We start from the raw sequence: 16,605 nt of genomic DNA, 5'->3' as shown, positions 1-16,605 counted from the left end.
GGGGGCTCAGTGCCACCGGCTGCTGCGCTGGAGCAGGCCTCCTGCCTGGAGCTCACCAGGGGAAGATGGGGTGACACTCGCAGGTGGCCACTAGAGGATGCCAGAACGCTGCTGCGCTCAGCTCCCCTCGCTCCCTAGAGAAACCCTGGTCTGAGGCTGAATGCAGTTCACTTTGACCAGAAATAACTTCTTTTCCAGTAAAATTGTGAGAATGTGCCTTAGGTCACACAGTTAACAGGAAACCAGGGATTTATGACCATTACTGAGTCCCAGGTCACACTGCTATCCAAGGGGAAAAAAAAAAAAAGCCACTTCTAGCCCTCCAGCAGGAGCTAATTAGTAAACCAGAAAAAAATTACAAAATTAAAATGACAACAAAAACAGAAACCGACTAGACAAAAACTTTAGGAGTTGAAAACATACTTCAGAATTAAAAACAAAATTTTCAACAGTATGATCCTGCTTTTTTTCTTAGAAATGTAAAAAATATGTGTATGCATGGAGGAGAACTTAGAAATACATGTATCGAAATTTTAACGGGCATTTGCAGGTGGCAGGATTATGTTCATTTTCCGTTTTGTTTTGTTTTCTCTCTACATTCTCTACATTCTGTTTTATTCATTCTCTACAATTTCAAGATGTCCCTTACTGCTTACTGTGTCAGACAGGACAGCAGCACTTTACCTAGGTAATAAGACAAGCACGCGTCCAAGCGTTCGGCCTCCCTGACCCTCACCCCCGTCCAGCACAGGGGGAGAGAGTCGAGACAAAAGAAACACTCTGCGGAGGCAGAACAAGGCTCAGTGGGGTCAGGGCAGAGAGAGCTGACAGGAAAATGGGTGGGACAGGGAATTTTAATTATTCTAATTCTGAATTGTGTTTTCAATCCACTCTAGGAATTTCAGAAAATGTAAGTAAAGGGTTTGAGCTATGTTGAAATTGCCTTTTGCGAAGGTTATTTCTTTTATAGAAACAATCTGAGGTTGAGCACAGGTTTTGGTTTTATAAAGGTTCAAAAGCATTATTGCATTTTATCCAACACAAAATACTGCCTCAATTTATTTTTTTTTAAGCCGAATTATCCCTACAAATTTTGTCCATCTGCTGTTGGATCAAAAAGCAGCATAAACCACAATCCTCCATTTAATTATTTACCTGCCCTTCATCCACATTTCCATCATAACATACCTAAGATAACTGAATCTGTGTCATGATAAAAATGTATTGCATGAAATTTATGAGCTGCTTTATCCAGAAATTACTTCATACTTAACCAAGTATGGTATCAGCAGTTTAAACAACTGCAGATGCTGTTTTGGGAAAGATCCCAAGATCACTCAGCTCTTCAATGGAGAACCCACCCCTGGCTAACTCCAGAGCCTCAGCTTTCCCCACCATGCTACTCTGTACCTATGTGAGACATACACAGGCCAAATTTGCTGGAATGGAAACAAGTGGGGGGGTGGGAGATGGCTGTAGGCAGAGCCCTGTCCATTGGGTGCCTCGGTTCCTCACTTAAGTGGCTCTTAGGAATATTAAGAAGCAGTTCAAAAATCAATGTTTTGCAACAACAAAAAAACATAAAGAAAACATCAAAATCTAAATCACATGAAGAATGTGAAGAGACAAATTACAGAATGGGAGAAAACATTTGCAAATTATATCTGATCAGACTTGTATGCAGTAAACCCTTAAAAATCAATAAAAAAGATAATGTAACTTTAAATAGGCAAAGGAATTAAAGGCATTTCTCAAAAAAAGACATACAAATGGCCAATAAACACATGAAAGTGTGCACATCGTTACTCACTAGTGGCATGGCTAAAATAAATGGACAGTAACAAGCATCGGCAAGGGTGTGGAAAAACTGGAGCCCTCATACATGGCTGGTGGGAATGTAAAATGTTGCAGACTTTTGAAGTTCGGCATTTCCTCAAAGCATTAAACACAGCTTTCACTCCTAGGTATATTCTCAAGATAACTGAAAAGTGTACTAAAAAAACACAAAAAAAACTTGTACATTAATGGTCCTAACAGCATTATTTGTCCAAAAGCCGAAAATGACTCAAATGTCCATTCACTGATGAATGGATAAATACGATACATCCACATGTGGTATATCCATACAATGGAATATTATGCGGCAACAAAAAAGAATGTAGTGCTGATGCATACTTCAACTGATGAACCTTGAAAAGAAGCCAGTCACAAAAGACCAAATATTTTATGATTCACATATGAAATGTCCAAATAGGAAAATCCAGAGGCAGAGCAGCAAGTAGACTACTTTCTCAGCCAAGTGCTGAGAGGGGGATGGGGAATGACTATCAATAGGTACACGGTTTTTTTCAGGGGTGATGTAAATGTTCTGAAATTAGGTTTTGGTAATGGATGCACAACCCTGTGAATATACTAAAATGCTGTATTCTTAAAGTCTATGAATTGTATGTGACTCATATCTCAAGAAAGGTTGGCTTAAAAAAGTCAACTGGTGAAACTACAGGAGGCCCTCCCTCCTGCTAAGCATTTTCTTAGATGCCACCTTGACTTCCTCCTCCACGGGGTGCCTTTCTTGCTCCTCGCTCTCTCTCTTTTAGGAGGGGTGAACTATTTCCTCAGACATCCTAAGTTCATGTTCTTGATAAAACATGATAAAAACAGAAAAAATCCAGTGCTTTGGAAAATGTAACATATTATACTACAGCTCACACGGTAGCTATGACATCAACACTACCACTGTGCTCTAACTTATGTTAAGTGTCTACGATAATTATAATACTCTCGATATTTGAGTAACTTAATGTTTACAGCAGGAACACGTGTAGATAAGGAAAGAGTCAACTCAATGTGCAGCTTTATACAAACATTCTACAAACAAATGTTAAACACATAAAGGCAATACTAACTTCATTTAATGATATACTTTAAGAACTGCTTTGACAACATCTATAATACACATTATGAGTTTCTTCATTATATACAACTCATCTTAAATCTTCCCTTCTTGACTTTCCCCCACTGGGAAATAAAACCAATTTGACTCTCAGAACAATTCATTTTATTATTCATGCACAAGAAAACATTTCCAGGTTTATTTCCAATTTCAGTTTCAAAACAAACTGACCTGAAACTTATTGTTTTTAATATCTGGCAATCACCAATAAATGTGTGAGAATATAAAAAAATGAATCAACTCATTGGTAGTACTCCCAATTCAATGCACAAGAATCTTTTCTATCTAAAGCATTTTTTAAAACTGCCGAGCAATCTAAAATGTTCATTTAAAACGTGTTAAAATACATTTCAGTTGATCATAAATAGAATGTAAAAGGTATTACATGTTTCTTCAAATACCATTTATTTCATTTTGCTCAATTTTGTGGTCTCTACCATCCATTCCAATCAAAATGCAAATGCAGGCAAATAAAACAGGCTACTGAAATGAAATAAAATTTAAGAACAAAATTATAATTAACTTATGAGGTAAGCTTTACTTTCATGTGCTCAAATATCACAGTTGTGAGAAATGCCTCTTTACAAAGCACATTTAAGATGTGCATTTTCACAGAGCCCTCATTTCTAGAGCTCCAAATCAAGTTAAATAAAATTCCATGCTTCCCAGGATATTAAATACCATGCAGCATAAAAGTAAAAAAAAGTTAACTTATTCACTTATATTTTGCTTTCTGCCCAATTAAAAATAGGCTCATGAAAACCACTTGAAGTATGCATTTAACCTGAAATAAGTTACTAAGATTCCAACATAAATGTAAATACCTGTAACTAGCTTAACCCATCTCTCCCCAAAACAATGGATGGGGCAAAATGTTCAAAGGAAAAGGCATCCAGAGTATGTAACTGAGCACCGAGAAGCCAAGCTTCTCAGAGCTAACACAAAGCAGTCAAGAACTAAATTCACACACTGCTTTTCTGAGGATGAAATGTGCCTGTCAGATCTTTCTCCAAACTCAGAGTTCCTGGCCCAAGTCAAAGTGGACTATCAAACTGAAATACTCCATATTTCCCAGTGGTCAGCCAGTTGGGCTCGGAAGCTGTGAGCTGTTCACCTTGCCCAGGCTGCAGACCAACCTGAACCTCAGCTTTTAATGTTCGTATGCTGCAGAGAGGGGCAGGATGGAAGCCATTCAAAGCCTGGTGGAATGGAACGGTAAACTCCCACTTCCTGTCACCTGTCAACTTCCTATAATTCAAATCACCCTTGAATAAAATTAAATGTGCCTTTTGTAGTTCAGCATATAAGTCAGGAGCAACCTGAGACATTGCATGGAATTCATGAGGCAGTGTCCAAAATATATGATCGTGGTAAACCCATCTGCCCATTTTAACATAGTTTTCCCAGTCATTCCCACACTTAGATACCAACTTATGATTAGAATGTTTTACTTGTTCAATTAACCAGTTAAAATCATGTATAGTAGTATCAGAAACAAACCATGGAATCATTTTTCCATAAAAATGGATCTCAGTAGCCAGTTTAGAAGACAACAAGAAGTCTGCTAATGTTAAATCTGTAACAAGTTCAAACCCAGAATTATCCAGAACAATATCCACTCTAATAGTAGATACTTTTTCTCTTGTTTTCTTGAGATTGCTAAGCAGTGACCAAAGATGTTCCATGTCGTTCACTAAAATGAAAGGCTTTAGGTCTTCCAAAGAATGTATTATATTGGTCTTCTGAGAACTGGTTTCCCCACCTGATAGAGACAGATCGCACTTATTTCCCCACAGTGAAATCTGAAAAAAAGGTGCAAACATTTACCTTCTTTTGAATACAAACAAACGCTAACATGTAATATGTGGGGGGAAGGGTTGTAGAAGTATTCATGAAGTTCATTTCTACATAACTCTTAATATAAAATGCCCATCAAATCCACTTTGTCTAATAATGCAAAGACTATGTTTACATGATGTTGTATTAAAAAGGCAAAACAGCCGTGGCCCGTGTGGCTCAGTGCTTGAGCGCTATCCCATAAACCAAAAGGTCACAGATTCGATTGCAGGTCAGGGCACATGCCTGGGCCTCGGGCTCGATCCCCAGTGCGGGGCCTGTGGGAGGCAGCCGATCAATGTTTCTCTCTCACATTGATGTTTTTCTCTCTCCCTTTCCCTTCCTTTCTCTGTAAAATCAATAGAAAAACATTTTTTTAAAGGGAAAACAATGAAATTTTTAACTGGTCAGTATGTAGTGAACTTTAAAAAATTGGTTTGATTTTAACGACCATATCACTTAATCAGAATGAGTTTTTCATCTTGCAGATAAAAGCACATGATCCGATGCTGTAAAAAGAAGCTACAAAGTTTACTTTATAATTCAGTGACAAGAGAAAAATAAAAGTGCCTCCCAGCCCCCAGGCCCCCAAAAAACTGCTCAATTTCTTTTAGTAAATCCCAATTTCTCTGGGATTTCTCTCACTTATAAAATAAAGAAATTGGACAAGGTGATGTCTAGTCTAAAGACCCTTCCAACTCTAATAATCTCCTATTCTACTATAAATTGAAACAATACTCAAGCTTATTTTGTAGGAAATGGCATATAACCCTATTTTTTTAAAGCTATAACTGAAATTACATGTTTAGGAGTGCAGGCTCTGGAATCAGACAGACCTGGGTTCAAATTCCTGCATTTCCAATTAACGACCATTGGTACATTACATGATCTCTAAGGTTCACGTTATGCAACTGAAAAGTGAGATAATAATAGTACTTACCTCATAGAGTCATTGTAAGAATTGACAAAGCGGGTGTAAGTAATGTATCCAATAGACAGCATACAGAAGTACTCAGTAAATATTAGCCAAAACAGACTCTTCTTACGTGATTCAAAATAAGAGGGAAATGCATGTACCAGCCAAAAATATTATTTTTAAAAGAAGGATTAAATGAATTTTTTTTGAAGTGCAAGTCCAAGTCTGATAAAGAAGCATCCGCTGGTGTGGACAGCGGCCCTCCCCAGCAGAGGTCGGGGTCTCTGTTGGCTGCCTGCATATTTCCAGTCTGTAATCAAGTCTATATTGATTTGTGTCCTTAATTAATTATCTATAGTCCCTCAAGACTACAAGTTCTATGACAGCAAGGACCGGTCTGTTTTTCTCACCATCACGTCTGGCATCAGGAATAGTGTTTGACAGAGCAGATTACGAACTGTTTGTAAGGATGGGGGAGAGTTTTACGGTTTTAGGAACCGATCAATAGTCCCACAAACTGAAACAGCCTGGAGCTCTTTGTAGGAGGTTAACCTGCTGGTCACCATGAACACTGCCAGGGGGCAATTTTGGCCTCCTTTACTGGAGAGCGGAACAGCAACTTGGGGTAGCTGGCCGAAGTAGGTGACAGAAAGTAGGCTAGTGCTCCTCCTCACAACACCTTATACTTACAGGACAAGGAACATGTTATACGCACAGACTGAAAGAATGGGCACACCATGGGTAACGAGTAACATGCTGCTTTTCTTTTCTTTATTCTAAGCTAAGCATAAATAATAGTTCAGAAGGGAAAAAATAACTAGATTTTTTAGTTAACAATACCCTGACACCTTTTCTTCCAAATTCAAAATAAGCTCTTCCCTCTTACTCACTTAGCTCACTCTGCTTGCCCTAAGTTCCATCAGGACTTTTGCCACGTCTCACAACCTGTCTGGAGCCTCTACTTTCAAAGTATATCCAGAATCTTGAGATTTTTAACACCTCTTATGCTACCAACTTGGTCCAGTCATCCCTCACCTGAGTCATTTTAATGACAGGTCTCCCAAGTTCTACCCCGAGCCCCTTTGTTCTGTTTTCAGAAGTAACCCTTGAAATAAGTCATTTAATGTTAATCCCCTGATCCAAACCCTCTAATAGCTTCCCATTTCATTTTAGGAATTAAACCCAAGTCCTTACCTTTGCTTACTTTGCCTTCTGTGGCCCTTCTAGCCCCTCCTCTACCTCTCTCATTTCCTACAGAATCCCCTCCCGGGTTCTCACATGCCTAGCAGGCTCTGACCTCAGGCCCTCAGCAGGAATGCTCCACCCCAGGCATGCCTGTGACCTGCTCCTCCAGCAGCTTCAGGTCTTCCCCAAGTCACCGTCTTGGCAGGCTCTTCCCTGGCAGCCCTACTTAATGTTGCCTCCCTCCCCCAACATTCCCCGGCCCCCTTCCCTGCTTTATTTCTCTTAACATTTCCTAACATCTCTTTCTGGAATGTTTCTAATTCTTCCTAGGAAGTCAGGACTGGGGTACTACTGTGTACAACACATTTTCAAAGAGTTTAGAATCTAGTAATTTAAATGTGAGGATGTTTTGAATGACAATTTAAAACTAAGCTTATACAAGCTCAATGAAGAAATGTAATGAGACCATATTAAACAGGACACTGTTTCTACCTGATGACAACGTGTTCTGTGTTCCAGCTGTGAGCTATACTCACACGAATGAATCCAGTTTCTCACATCAAATTATGAGGTACACAATACCATCCTCACTTAACAGATGTGGAAACTAAAGCTTAGAGAAATTAAGTAACTTGCTCAGGTCCAACCACAAATAGGCAACAAAGCCGGCACTCAAGCCCAAGTCAGGCTGGGCCAACCAAATGACTGTGAAGTCCTCTCTCAAAAATAACAGAAGCTAGGAAGCCACTAAAACCATCTCCAGGTGGAGTAGAAGAAATTTCAAAATGCATTTTTGAGATTAAATGGATCTTCACCTCTTGAACGACACCACTACTAAAATGGTAAATGATCAATGATAACTAAAATGACAACATGTAGACATGCTTTGTTGTTAAATGTGTACCAGTCTGTTTTTTAACTGTTTAAATCAACAAAGATACTCAGGAGATTAATTATCACATTTACCTGAAGAAGTTTAAAAAACTCATTTTTCAGCTGACTTTCATCTAGGTCTTCAATCGTTTTTATCAACTCTTGCAGGTGAACACATAAAGCCTCGATAAATTCCAGCGACTCAAAGAAGTTTTGTTCTTTCGATTCTTTAAACACATCAAAGTCATCGATTGGTGGACTAAAGTAAGAGAAAAACATAAGCGAAACATTTATGTAACTCTGTACTTTTTCCACACATTTGGGTAATTGCAATTCTTTAAAGAAAAGAGAATGGTAGCCTTCAGTCTCAAAAACTACTGGTAATAGACATTAGATATAACATGGATCGAGTTACACAAAAATAACAATCAAAGCACACAAAATCCCCCAAACTTATTTTGTTTGTTTTGTTTGTTTTTAAATCCTCTCCCAAAGATATTTTTTCCACTGCTTTTCAGAGAGAGTGGAAGGGGGAGAGAGCAAGAGGGAGAAACATCAATGTGAGACACACACATTGATTGGTTGCCTCCGGCACAGACCCCAACCAGGGCCAGGGTCAAGCCTGCAACCAAGGTACATGCCCTTGGCTGGAATCGAACCTGGGACCCTTCAGTCTGCAGGCCAAAGCCCTAACCACTGAGCAAAACCACACAGGGCCCCCAAACTTAGTTTAATTAACTGTCAGAGGTTCCCTAATCAGTCCTGTCCAGTTTGTTCAGTGGTTAGAGCATCGGCCCTCAGACTGAAGTCCTGGGTTCGATTCTGACCAAGGACACATACCTCAGTTGCAGGCTCTGTCCCACATGGGGTGAGAGAGGGAGGCAATCAATGTGTCTCTCTCACGATGATGTTTCTCTCTCTCTCCCTTCCACTCTCTCTTAAAAGCAATGGAAAAAATATCCTCAGCTCAAGATTTAAAAAAAAAAGTTCCCTAATCAAATATTTTACTAGAAGTATTAAATAATTAGTGACCATATTCATGACTGTACCCTATAGGGTTTCCAGGGCACAAGCAGGAAGAGAAATAAAATTTCAAGAGACTGGTCGGTGTGGCTCAGTGGTTGTGCATCGACCTATGAACCTGGAGGTCACAGTTCGATTTCTGGACAGGGCACATGCCCAGGTTTGGGGCTCGATCCCCACTAGGGGGCGTGTAGGAGGTAGGAGGCAGCTGATCGATGACTCTCATCATTGATGTTTCTCTCTCTCTCCCCCTCTCCCTTCCTCTCTCTGAAATCAATACAAGAAAACTTTTTTTTTTTTTTTTAATTTCAAGACAACTGCTTCAGTTTACCATTTTTGGGGGTGCTCAACGTGGCCAGGTCCCAAGTAACAAACTTATGGATAAAAACAGAATATCTGAATATAATGTGGTAATCACTAAGAGTCAAACATAGAAGCATTATGGGAACCCAATGACTACCTGAAATAAATCAGATACTACTAATGTAAATTTTATTATAATGACCAATTTTGATCATTTATGTATAGGTTTTTCACTTATTTTTTTGGCAATTACTCCTCCCAAGTTGATTATGACCATGACTGCAGCTTCATGCTATCAATGAGAGATCAAATAATATTAATACTGACCCACAAAAAACCTAACTAAGAAGGTATAAATACTAACGGGACAGCCTTTACAGAATCAACTATGAAAGACATTCAGATTAGCTGATCTTCTAACTTAGCCACTTCTGTCACGAGTCATCCAGCTTAGGGTGAAAACAACATGACTGAGCTCATGGGACGTATTAGAAACAAAAACATACCAGGCTGTACAGATCCAAACGCTGCTGCCCCCTTCCAGCAGCCAGTCCCCGGGGAGGGCACCCTCAGTGCAGGGATGCTGCCATGGCTCAAAGCCCTCTAGGGACTGTCTTCAGAACCTGCGGCACGTCATTAAACGTCCTGCCAGCCACTGCACATCTTCATCCTTTGGAGTTAATTTCCTTTTGGAAACAGCCAAAGGTCACTCAGAGCATTTCAGTAGCACGAGGTGTGTAAATCAAATGGAGTAAAACACTTTTGGTCAAAAATGAGGAGCGACTGAGAAATAATGAGACTAACGTTCTTTCTGAGGCTGTACACTGGCTCTGAAGGAAGTTCCAAAGAATGCAAAGGCACTGTGAGCGATGGCAGCACTGCTGGAATAAATCCGTCTCTCGAGGCAACTTAAAAGCATAGGCTCAAGTGCTGGGGTCAGCAAACTACAGCCTTCAGACCCATCTGGCCCGCCACCTGTTCTGTATGACCTGCAAGCTAAGAATGGTTTTACATATTTGAAAGAATATGTTGTGATACACGAAATTAAAATTTCAGTGTCCATGAATGAAGTTTAACTGGAACACAGCCACGCTCATTTGTTTATGTGGAGTCTGGGGCTGCTCTGCACTGCAGGACAGCGCTGAGTAGCTTCAACACAGACCATGGCCTGAAATATTACTGTATGGCCCTTCACAGAAAAAACTTGCCAACCTTTGTTCTAGTGTTTTATTAACAAATCATTCATTAGTTTTAAGTCACACCTAGTGTTAAGAATGAGTCTTATGTCTTGAATTTAAGAGAGTAAACTCACCTAACTATGAATGATTTCTGATTTTTAAATGTTTGCTAACTTAGACTCTATTAAAGCTGTGTATGTGCATACACTATGACCGGGTGGCTCACTCCTAGGTACATACCCAGCAGAAATACACACGTATGTTCATCAAAACATGTGTTTCAATGTTTATAGCAGCACTCTTCATAATTACCCCAAACTAGAAACTACTCAAATACCCGTCAACAACAGAATAGCTAAATAGCGTGACATACTCATATTGCAGGACTATATAGCAATGAAAACAAATGATCTACAATTATATCAAACAATATAGATGAATCTCACCAACATAATGCTGAGTGAAAGAAATCAGACACAAACTAAATCCCATGTAATTTCATTTAAATGAAATTTTAAAACAGGCAAAACTAGCACACATCAGGGTAGTGGTTATCCATGAGGGGCCATGATGGACAGTGACTGGACAGGGACCCAAGGGGAGCTCCTGGGGTCCTAGTAAGTGTTTGCATCTTGATCTGGACGCTAGGGGCTAGAGCACATCCTGGTAAAGAATGTTGGACATGTAAGATGTGTGTGCTGTTCTGCATTTATATTACACTTTAATAAAAGCTTAAAAGTGTCTTCTATGTTCTCTGTACTTTCATTTTGCAGTTATATGAAGTATATTTACTTAACACATTTAAATTTCACATATGGCTACAACTTTGAATCTTTAGACTTGCAGACAATTCAACTATTTAACTATAATGAAAACCACAACATACGCCTTGACAGAGGAAATTAGAAATATGTCTCTGTGTAAGAGGCAAAGTCAGCATAAACATGTCGTAAAGCTAATGTGTGCTCTGGGACCCTACAAAAAAAACTTCTTTGGTCACTTTGGAGCTGTTAGGAGAAAAATTCCTCCTACAAGAACCCTGACAAATCAGACATCTGAAAACTACTTTGGGCTACTTCTGCTGTGGGACAGCTCCTCATTTCATGGTCATAAAATCTGAGTTCTGGTACCCTGCCATGCAAATCCCCAGAGAGCTGCCATGGAGATCCCCGGAGGAGGGTTCCACAGCCCTGGCTGACTGGTCTCATTCCTGGAACTCAGCAAAATTTTAACAAGCTGTTCTCGCCCAGTGGACATCAATCCAGGCTGTGCAGAATCTCTGAGGTGTGGAAAGAAAAACTGATGCCCAGACCCTTCCACAAACAAATTAAATCATCAGTATTTCTTTTAATGTAAGTGATTTCAAATTCTGTAAATTAATTAATTAATTAATTAATAAAATCTCCCCAACTGGGTTATATGCAGTCATGTTTGTGAACTTCTGCCCTAGATTTGTTAATTCTCTGAACCTGATCCACCTCTAAAATCAAATTCAGAGACAGCATTCCCTTTGCCCTTCTAATTTCCACATTCCACTAAACCAAACTCCATTACCCAGTCTTTCAAACTTTCAGCATCTTTGGCTAATACAGATATGTTTAAAAATTACGAAACCATCACTCAGAATTTTAGACTAACCCTAGTTCCTGACAGACATGAAAATGTACTACTTGGAAAAAGATAGTTTGATTAGGGTTCTAATCTAATTTGCACTGACCAAGCTCAAAGAGTGGGTTTACCATTTTACTAGCCATGTAACCCTGGGCAAGTTATTAACCTCTCTGAGCCTCAGTTTCCTCAACTGTAAAGTGGAAACCATAATAATACCTACGCTACACTGACCTGCGAAGTAACTGGCATGCAGATGTAGGACAGCATCTCTTGTCAGTTATAGCCTTTTGTTTGGGTGCCTTCTGTGTGCCACGCAATGCACTAAATTTTTAATATATAAGTGTGTTTTGCTTTTAGAACAGAAGTCCTAAAACATACTTATTCAGCAAAAACAACAAATGATTATTTATAAAGATTATGACAGAAAAAGCTAATGAATAGACTATATTTATGCATGTTTCCCAAAGTTATTTTTTTATTTTACTTTTAGTGCTGGTTCAATTGATTGCTTTAAGTTATCCTATGCTATGTCTAGGAACGGATACCAAAGAATTCCTCTCAATCAGCAAACCTGTATGTTTGTAACCTGTGAGCTAAAGAATGATCCACATGACATTTTCTTCTGCTCTATAAGTCAGTCCTATATCAGAATTTTTTTAGGAAAAATTAAATTAGTATAGGAAAGTTTATAAAAAGTTATTAAGAACATTTTAACTTTCAGAATCTTTTTCTAAACTAGCCATTAAAAAAGGGAGGGGCTCAAGATTAAGATAGTGCATAAAGTAATGCAGGGATTCACTGTGCTGTTGATTCCTTATACAAATTCATTGACATATTATCTATTTTTATAAATAAAACATGCTTACTTTGTTCTGTCTTGATTTTTTTAAATAAATAAATAATTATTTGAAATTAACATTTTTCCCCTCAATAAGTACAATCTGTTTTACTCTAGAAGAAAAATCTTTATAAAAATGTTTAATTAGTTCCTACTTCACATATTCAATCTTATGTCTAGTCTGGGCAAATGGATTATAATTGCCAAGAATCTATTATAGTGTTAACATTTGCAGAATGTCCAGGAGTGCCACTGATAGCTACTGAACTAAATTCAGATTTCCACTGGTTTTTAAACTTATCATTTTATAATTTCAAAAAAGCATAAATTATCTTAACATTTATTTGATGGTTATATACTTACCTCTGGATAACAGCTTCGTGAATTCTACGGTACATGTAGCACTCTACAAACAGCCATGGTGAGTAGAACCATCTTGGTTTTCCACCGCTTTCATTTAAAAGACTCTGTTGATATTCTAGGTACTGATTCCATATGTCGGTATCAGCAAACTTCTCAACCAAGGGGATAATTGGCTTATCTGTTTGTGATTCATTCCGCAATTTAGAAAGCAGAGAAATAGCTTTCTTTTCAGCTTCTGTGCCTTCCTGAAGAAATATAAAAAAAACATTTACATATATTAAAAAATATATGAATAATCTATGTGTAAATAATTAAATTTTATTATATATATACTTTATATATACTTTATATGTAAGTCTATATAAATGAATAATTCCTCTAGGGTAGAACATTTTTACAGACCTACATTTAAGAAGGAAAAAAATACTATATTACAAAGCCACATTTTATGTCTTCACAAACTATTATAAAACATTTAAATTTAGAACTCTTAAGTTGAAAATCAAAGCACACACACAGATCTTATGATCAACATGATCCTGCCTTATCTAGCCTGCCTTTTTTTTCTTTTCATTTCATCTAATAACTAAAGTCTTTAGTTATCTTCAAATGGAATGAACTTTATCACAGTGGGGAAACTGCTTACTATGTTTCTATTAGATTTAAGAAAATAATTAAAGTTCAAATACATTTCATACCTCTCCATGTTTCTCAAAAAATTCACTTTTATGTCGATGCAGTGTATCAATAGCCTTGGTTAAGATCTGTGGTATTCTGTCTTTAATTGTAAGATATGCAAACGATCTAGAAAAGAAGAGTCACATACGTAGTGTATTACTTAGTAGCATTAAAACTAGGAGATTGGTCATCTTTCAGTTTCTGGATCAACTCATTTAAAATTCCTTTACATACAACCATTATAAAGAAAGCCAGCATTGTCTGGCTAATACTATATTAAGACATAGGGAAATGTGAAAACTTCTCCAGTGTGTCATCAAAGCTCAGCAGTCTTTGTGCCTCTAATTCCAGGTTCTCCCCTGGAGTCTGTTAAAGCATTCTCACCTTTCCCATTCTATTCCTTTTATTTTCCTTAATCAGAAACTAGTTTATCAATGTGACAGGACAGAAAAATAGCCCTAAAAATCAAACAGGCTCTCCTCCCACATCAATTACGAAGTGACATCACCTACTTAGATGAACCAGGCAGGGGATGTAAAACAGCTTGGAAGACAAAGATATTTATGACCCTGCTTCTTTCTTTTCTCTCTTAGCCAATTTTCATTCTTTTCAAAGGCTTTTCCTGCAGCCTTCCATCCCGTTGTCCCTAAACAAAATTAAGGCATGTTACCAGCTCACACTCCCAACCAAAAATATAGTGATTTTCCAGAAGTGGCAGAGAAAGCTGGCAATAAGGGAAAACTTGACTATACTTGCATTTAAAAAATCAAAGATAGTCTTGATTTTAGACATACAAAAACCAAGAATGACAGATTATCATTTTATATGTAATTAGTTTTTTTAAGGAAATACATGACTCAGAAAAGGCAGAGCTTTAGTAGTTGGTGAAATTCTGTGTTTTTAAATAGCACAAAACTTAGCTGATCAATTCATTTATATCTTCTGATCATCTGAGACAAAGTGAAAACAAAGAAAGGTGACACAATAATTTTGTAAATATCTCTGTCCAATGACCTCATCTAACTTGAAGTTGGGATCATCACAGTTCTAAAAACTCAAATATCACCCAGGCTAGTGTGGCTCAGCTGGTCGGGCATCGCCCAGCTCCATCCCTGGTAGGGGGTGTGGAGGCAGCCAATGAATGATCAGTGTTTCCCTCGAAAAGGATGTTTCTCTTTCTCTAAAAATCAACTTTTAAATAAATAAACAAATAAACATAAAAACTCAAATATCTTACTGAAAATTTTAACCTACTGGGTTATATCCTGAGCAACTGAGGTTTCTTCCAGTGATAGCTACACCACTATAAATAGAAGAAAAAAACCCCACTCTGATTCTGTGGTACTCTGAGTAACATAAAGTGACTAGGTTTTAATCTGTGCAATAACTACTGTGATCAACCATCCAGCTTTTAAAAAGCACTACTAATTCCTTGGAGGAAGAGAAGGCAGATTAAATGAATTGACACTTGAATTTTCCAAAGCAGCAGATACAAAAAGAAGTGACAGTCCTTTGCAGATTGTACTTAACTGCAAGCTATGTAGTTTTTCCAACTACCAAATTTCCTGGGAGGCCTGTGCTCTGGGGCAAGGTCCCCCCAGGTCAGGGCTGCGGTGAGGTCAAGGGCGCCCAGGGCTCCAACGTTAAGCAAGCGAACAGCTCCCTGTATTTGCAGACCGAGTGTCTGCTTTAATTTGGGGGCCGCTGCTACCTCTCAGGCCTCCATCGACTCCCAGTGAGGCCACTTTCTTACAAGAGTTCTTGTGTTTTGCAATATTCTGGCGTAAGGACAAACCTCAAAGATAAACTCGGCCATTCAATTTACACAAAAGGATTTTTTTTTTTTACACGGTGGTCCACAACTTGACCTAGAATCTGTTACATGATGCCTAAAAAGCAAAGCGCATTTTTTTTTTACAGCAGGCTTCTCAACCAATCTGATCGGCAACAGAGGAAGCACATTTCTCCAGAGCTGAGATTCCTAATTTATAGAGGATGTTAACCCTGCCCCCTCCCCCTCCCAAAGGGCGTTTCCCGAGCCACTGAAGCCCAGACGGGGCGGGGGGCACGGGAAACTCTGCAGGCCGTCACTCGGGGATTAAAAGGCGGTGTCAGGTCACTCTAACGACCAGTGAACGGCCCAGAACAAATGAACAGAAGCCAGGAACACGCCCGAATGGCCACCGCAGGGCGCGCGGGCACGGACCGCAGCCCGGCTCCGAGCCCGCTCCCGAGTAGGGACGAGGCCGCGAGCCGCGCCACGAGGAGGGTGCCGCGCCGGCCCCGGCCCGGAGCCGGGGGGCGGCCGCGGCCAGGAGCTCGCGCCCCGGGCCCGCCTCGCCCGCGCCCGCCGGCCGCCCGCGCCCTCAACTCGCGGCCGGCGGGGAGCGGGCGCCGCCCGCCGCGGTTCCGGCCGGTCACCCGCAGCCTCCCGGGAGGCCCGGCGCACGCACAAGCGGGGAGGAGGGAAGAGAGCGGCGGGGCCGGGCGAGCAAGGCGACACCAACCCTACGTCCCGTCCCGAGAGAGACGGCGGCGGCTCCGCCATCACCTGAGCGTTCCCCGCGCCAACGGCCAGGTCTCACCGGCCGCAGGAAGAGAGGCGGGTCCCGGCGCGCAGGAGGAGCCGAGGGAGGCGGGGACGCGTATTTAAAAAGACGCTTTTGAATGAAGAAACTTTATTGGGGGCCCGCGGGAGAGACAAACAAGGGGCGGCTCGAGGACGCAGAGATCTTCCGGGGACGAGGGCGGGGACAGCGGAGGGCGACGCGAGGAGCGGAATCAGGGAGCGGGCGGAAGGCGGAAGCAAGCGGCGACCAGCAGGGCCCAGGGCCCAGGGAGCCGAAAA

At 40.1% G+C, this 16,605-nt stretch overlaps 1 protein-coding gene across 3 annotated transcripts; it reads right to left on the bottom strand.

The window, feature by feature from the left end:
- Nucleotides 1-3,041: 3,041 nt before the first annotated feature.
- On the bottom strand, nt 3,042-16,427 carry ARMT1 (acidic residue methyltransferase 1). 3 transcript variants are annotated; one of them, XM_081140913.1, is made up of 5 exons: nt 16,309-16,427; nt 13,778-13,883; nt 13,080-13,324; nt 7,857-8,022; nt 3,042-4,755 (listed from the first exon to the last, which is right to left on the bottom strand). In XM_081140913.1, the coding sequence occupies exons 3-5, from the start codon at nt 13,112-13,114 to the stop codon at nt 3,988-3,990; spliced, it is 969 nt and encodes a 322-aa protein (XP_080997039.1). In that variant the 5' UTR covers nt 13,115-13,324; nt 13,778-13,883; nt 16,309-16,427; the 3' UTR covers nt 3,042-3,987. The 3 variants fall into 3 exon arrangements, with proteins under 3 accessions (XP_080997039.1, XP_080997038.1, XP_080997040.1); XM_081140912.1 differs by having other exon boundaries at nt 16,265-16,378; XM_081140914.1 differs by lacking the exon at nt 13,778-13,883 and having other exon boundaries at nt 16,309-16,363.
- Nucleotides 16,428-16,605: the final 178 nt, after the last annotated feature.

The sequence above is a fragment of the Miniopterus schreibersii genome, assembly GCF_964146895.1.
Source record: "Miniopterus schreibersii genome assembly, chromosome: 6".
In the NCBI taxonomy this organism is placed as follows: domain Eukaryota; kingdom Metazoa; phylum Chordata; class Mammalia; order Chiroptera; family Miniopteridae; genus Miniopterus; species Miniopterus schreibersii.
This window is presented reverse-complemented; position numbering and strand designations above follow the sequence as displayed.

Bases quoted from the DNA above. Each gene is read 5' to 3' on its own strand.
- ARMT1 (XM_081140912.1), bottom strand. From the start codon at position 16,305: ATGGCGGAGCCGCCGCCGTCTCTCTCGGGACGGGACGTAGG. The intron at 13,884-16,264 runs GTTGGTGTCGCC...CTTCTTTTCTAG, and splicing joins CTCTCGGGACGGGACGTAGG to ATCGTTTGCATATCTTACAA. The intron at 4,756-7,856 runs GTAAATGTGATA...CCTTTTTTTCAG, and splicing joins AGTTTTTTAAACTTCTTCAG to ATTTCACTGTGGGGAAATAA.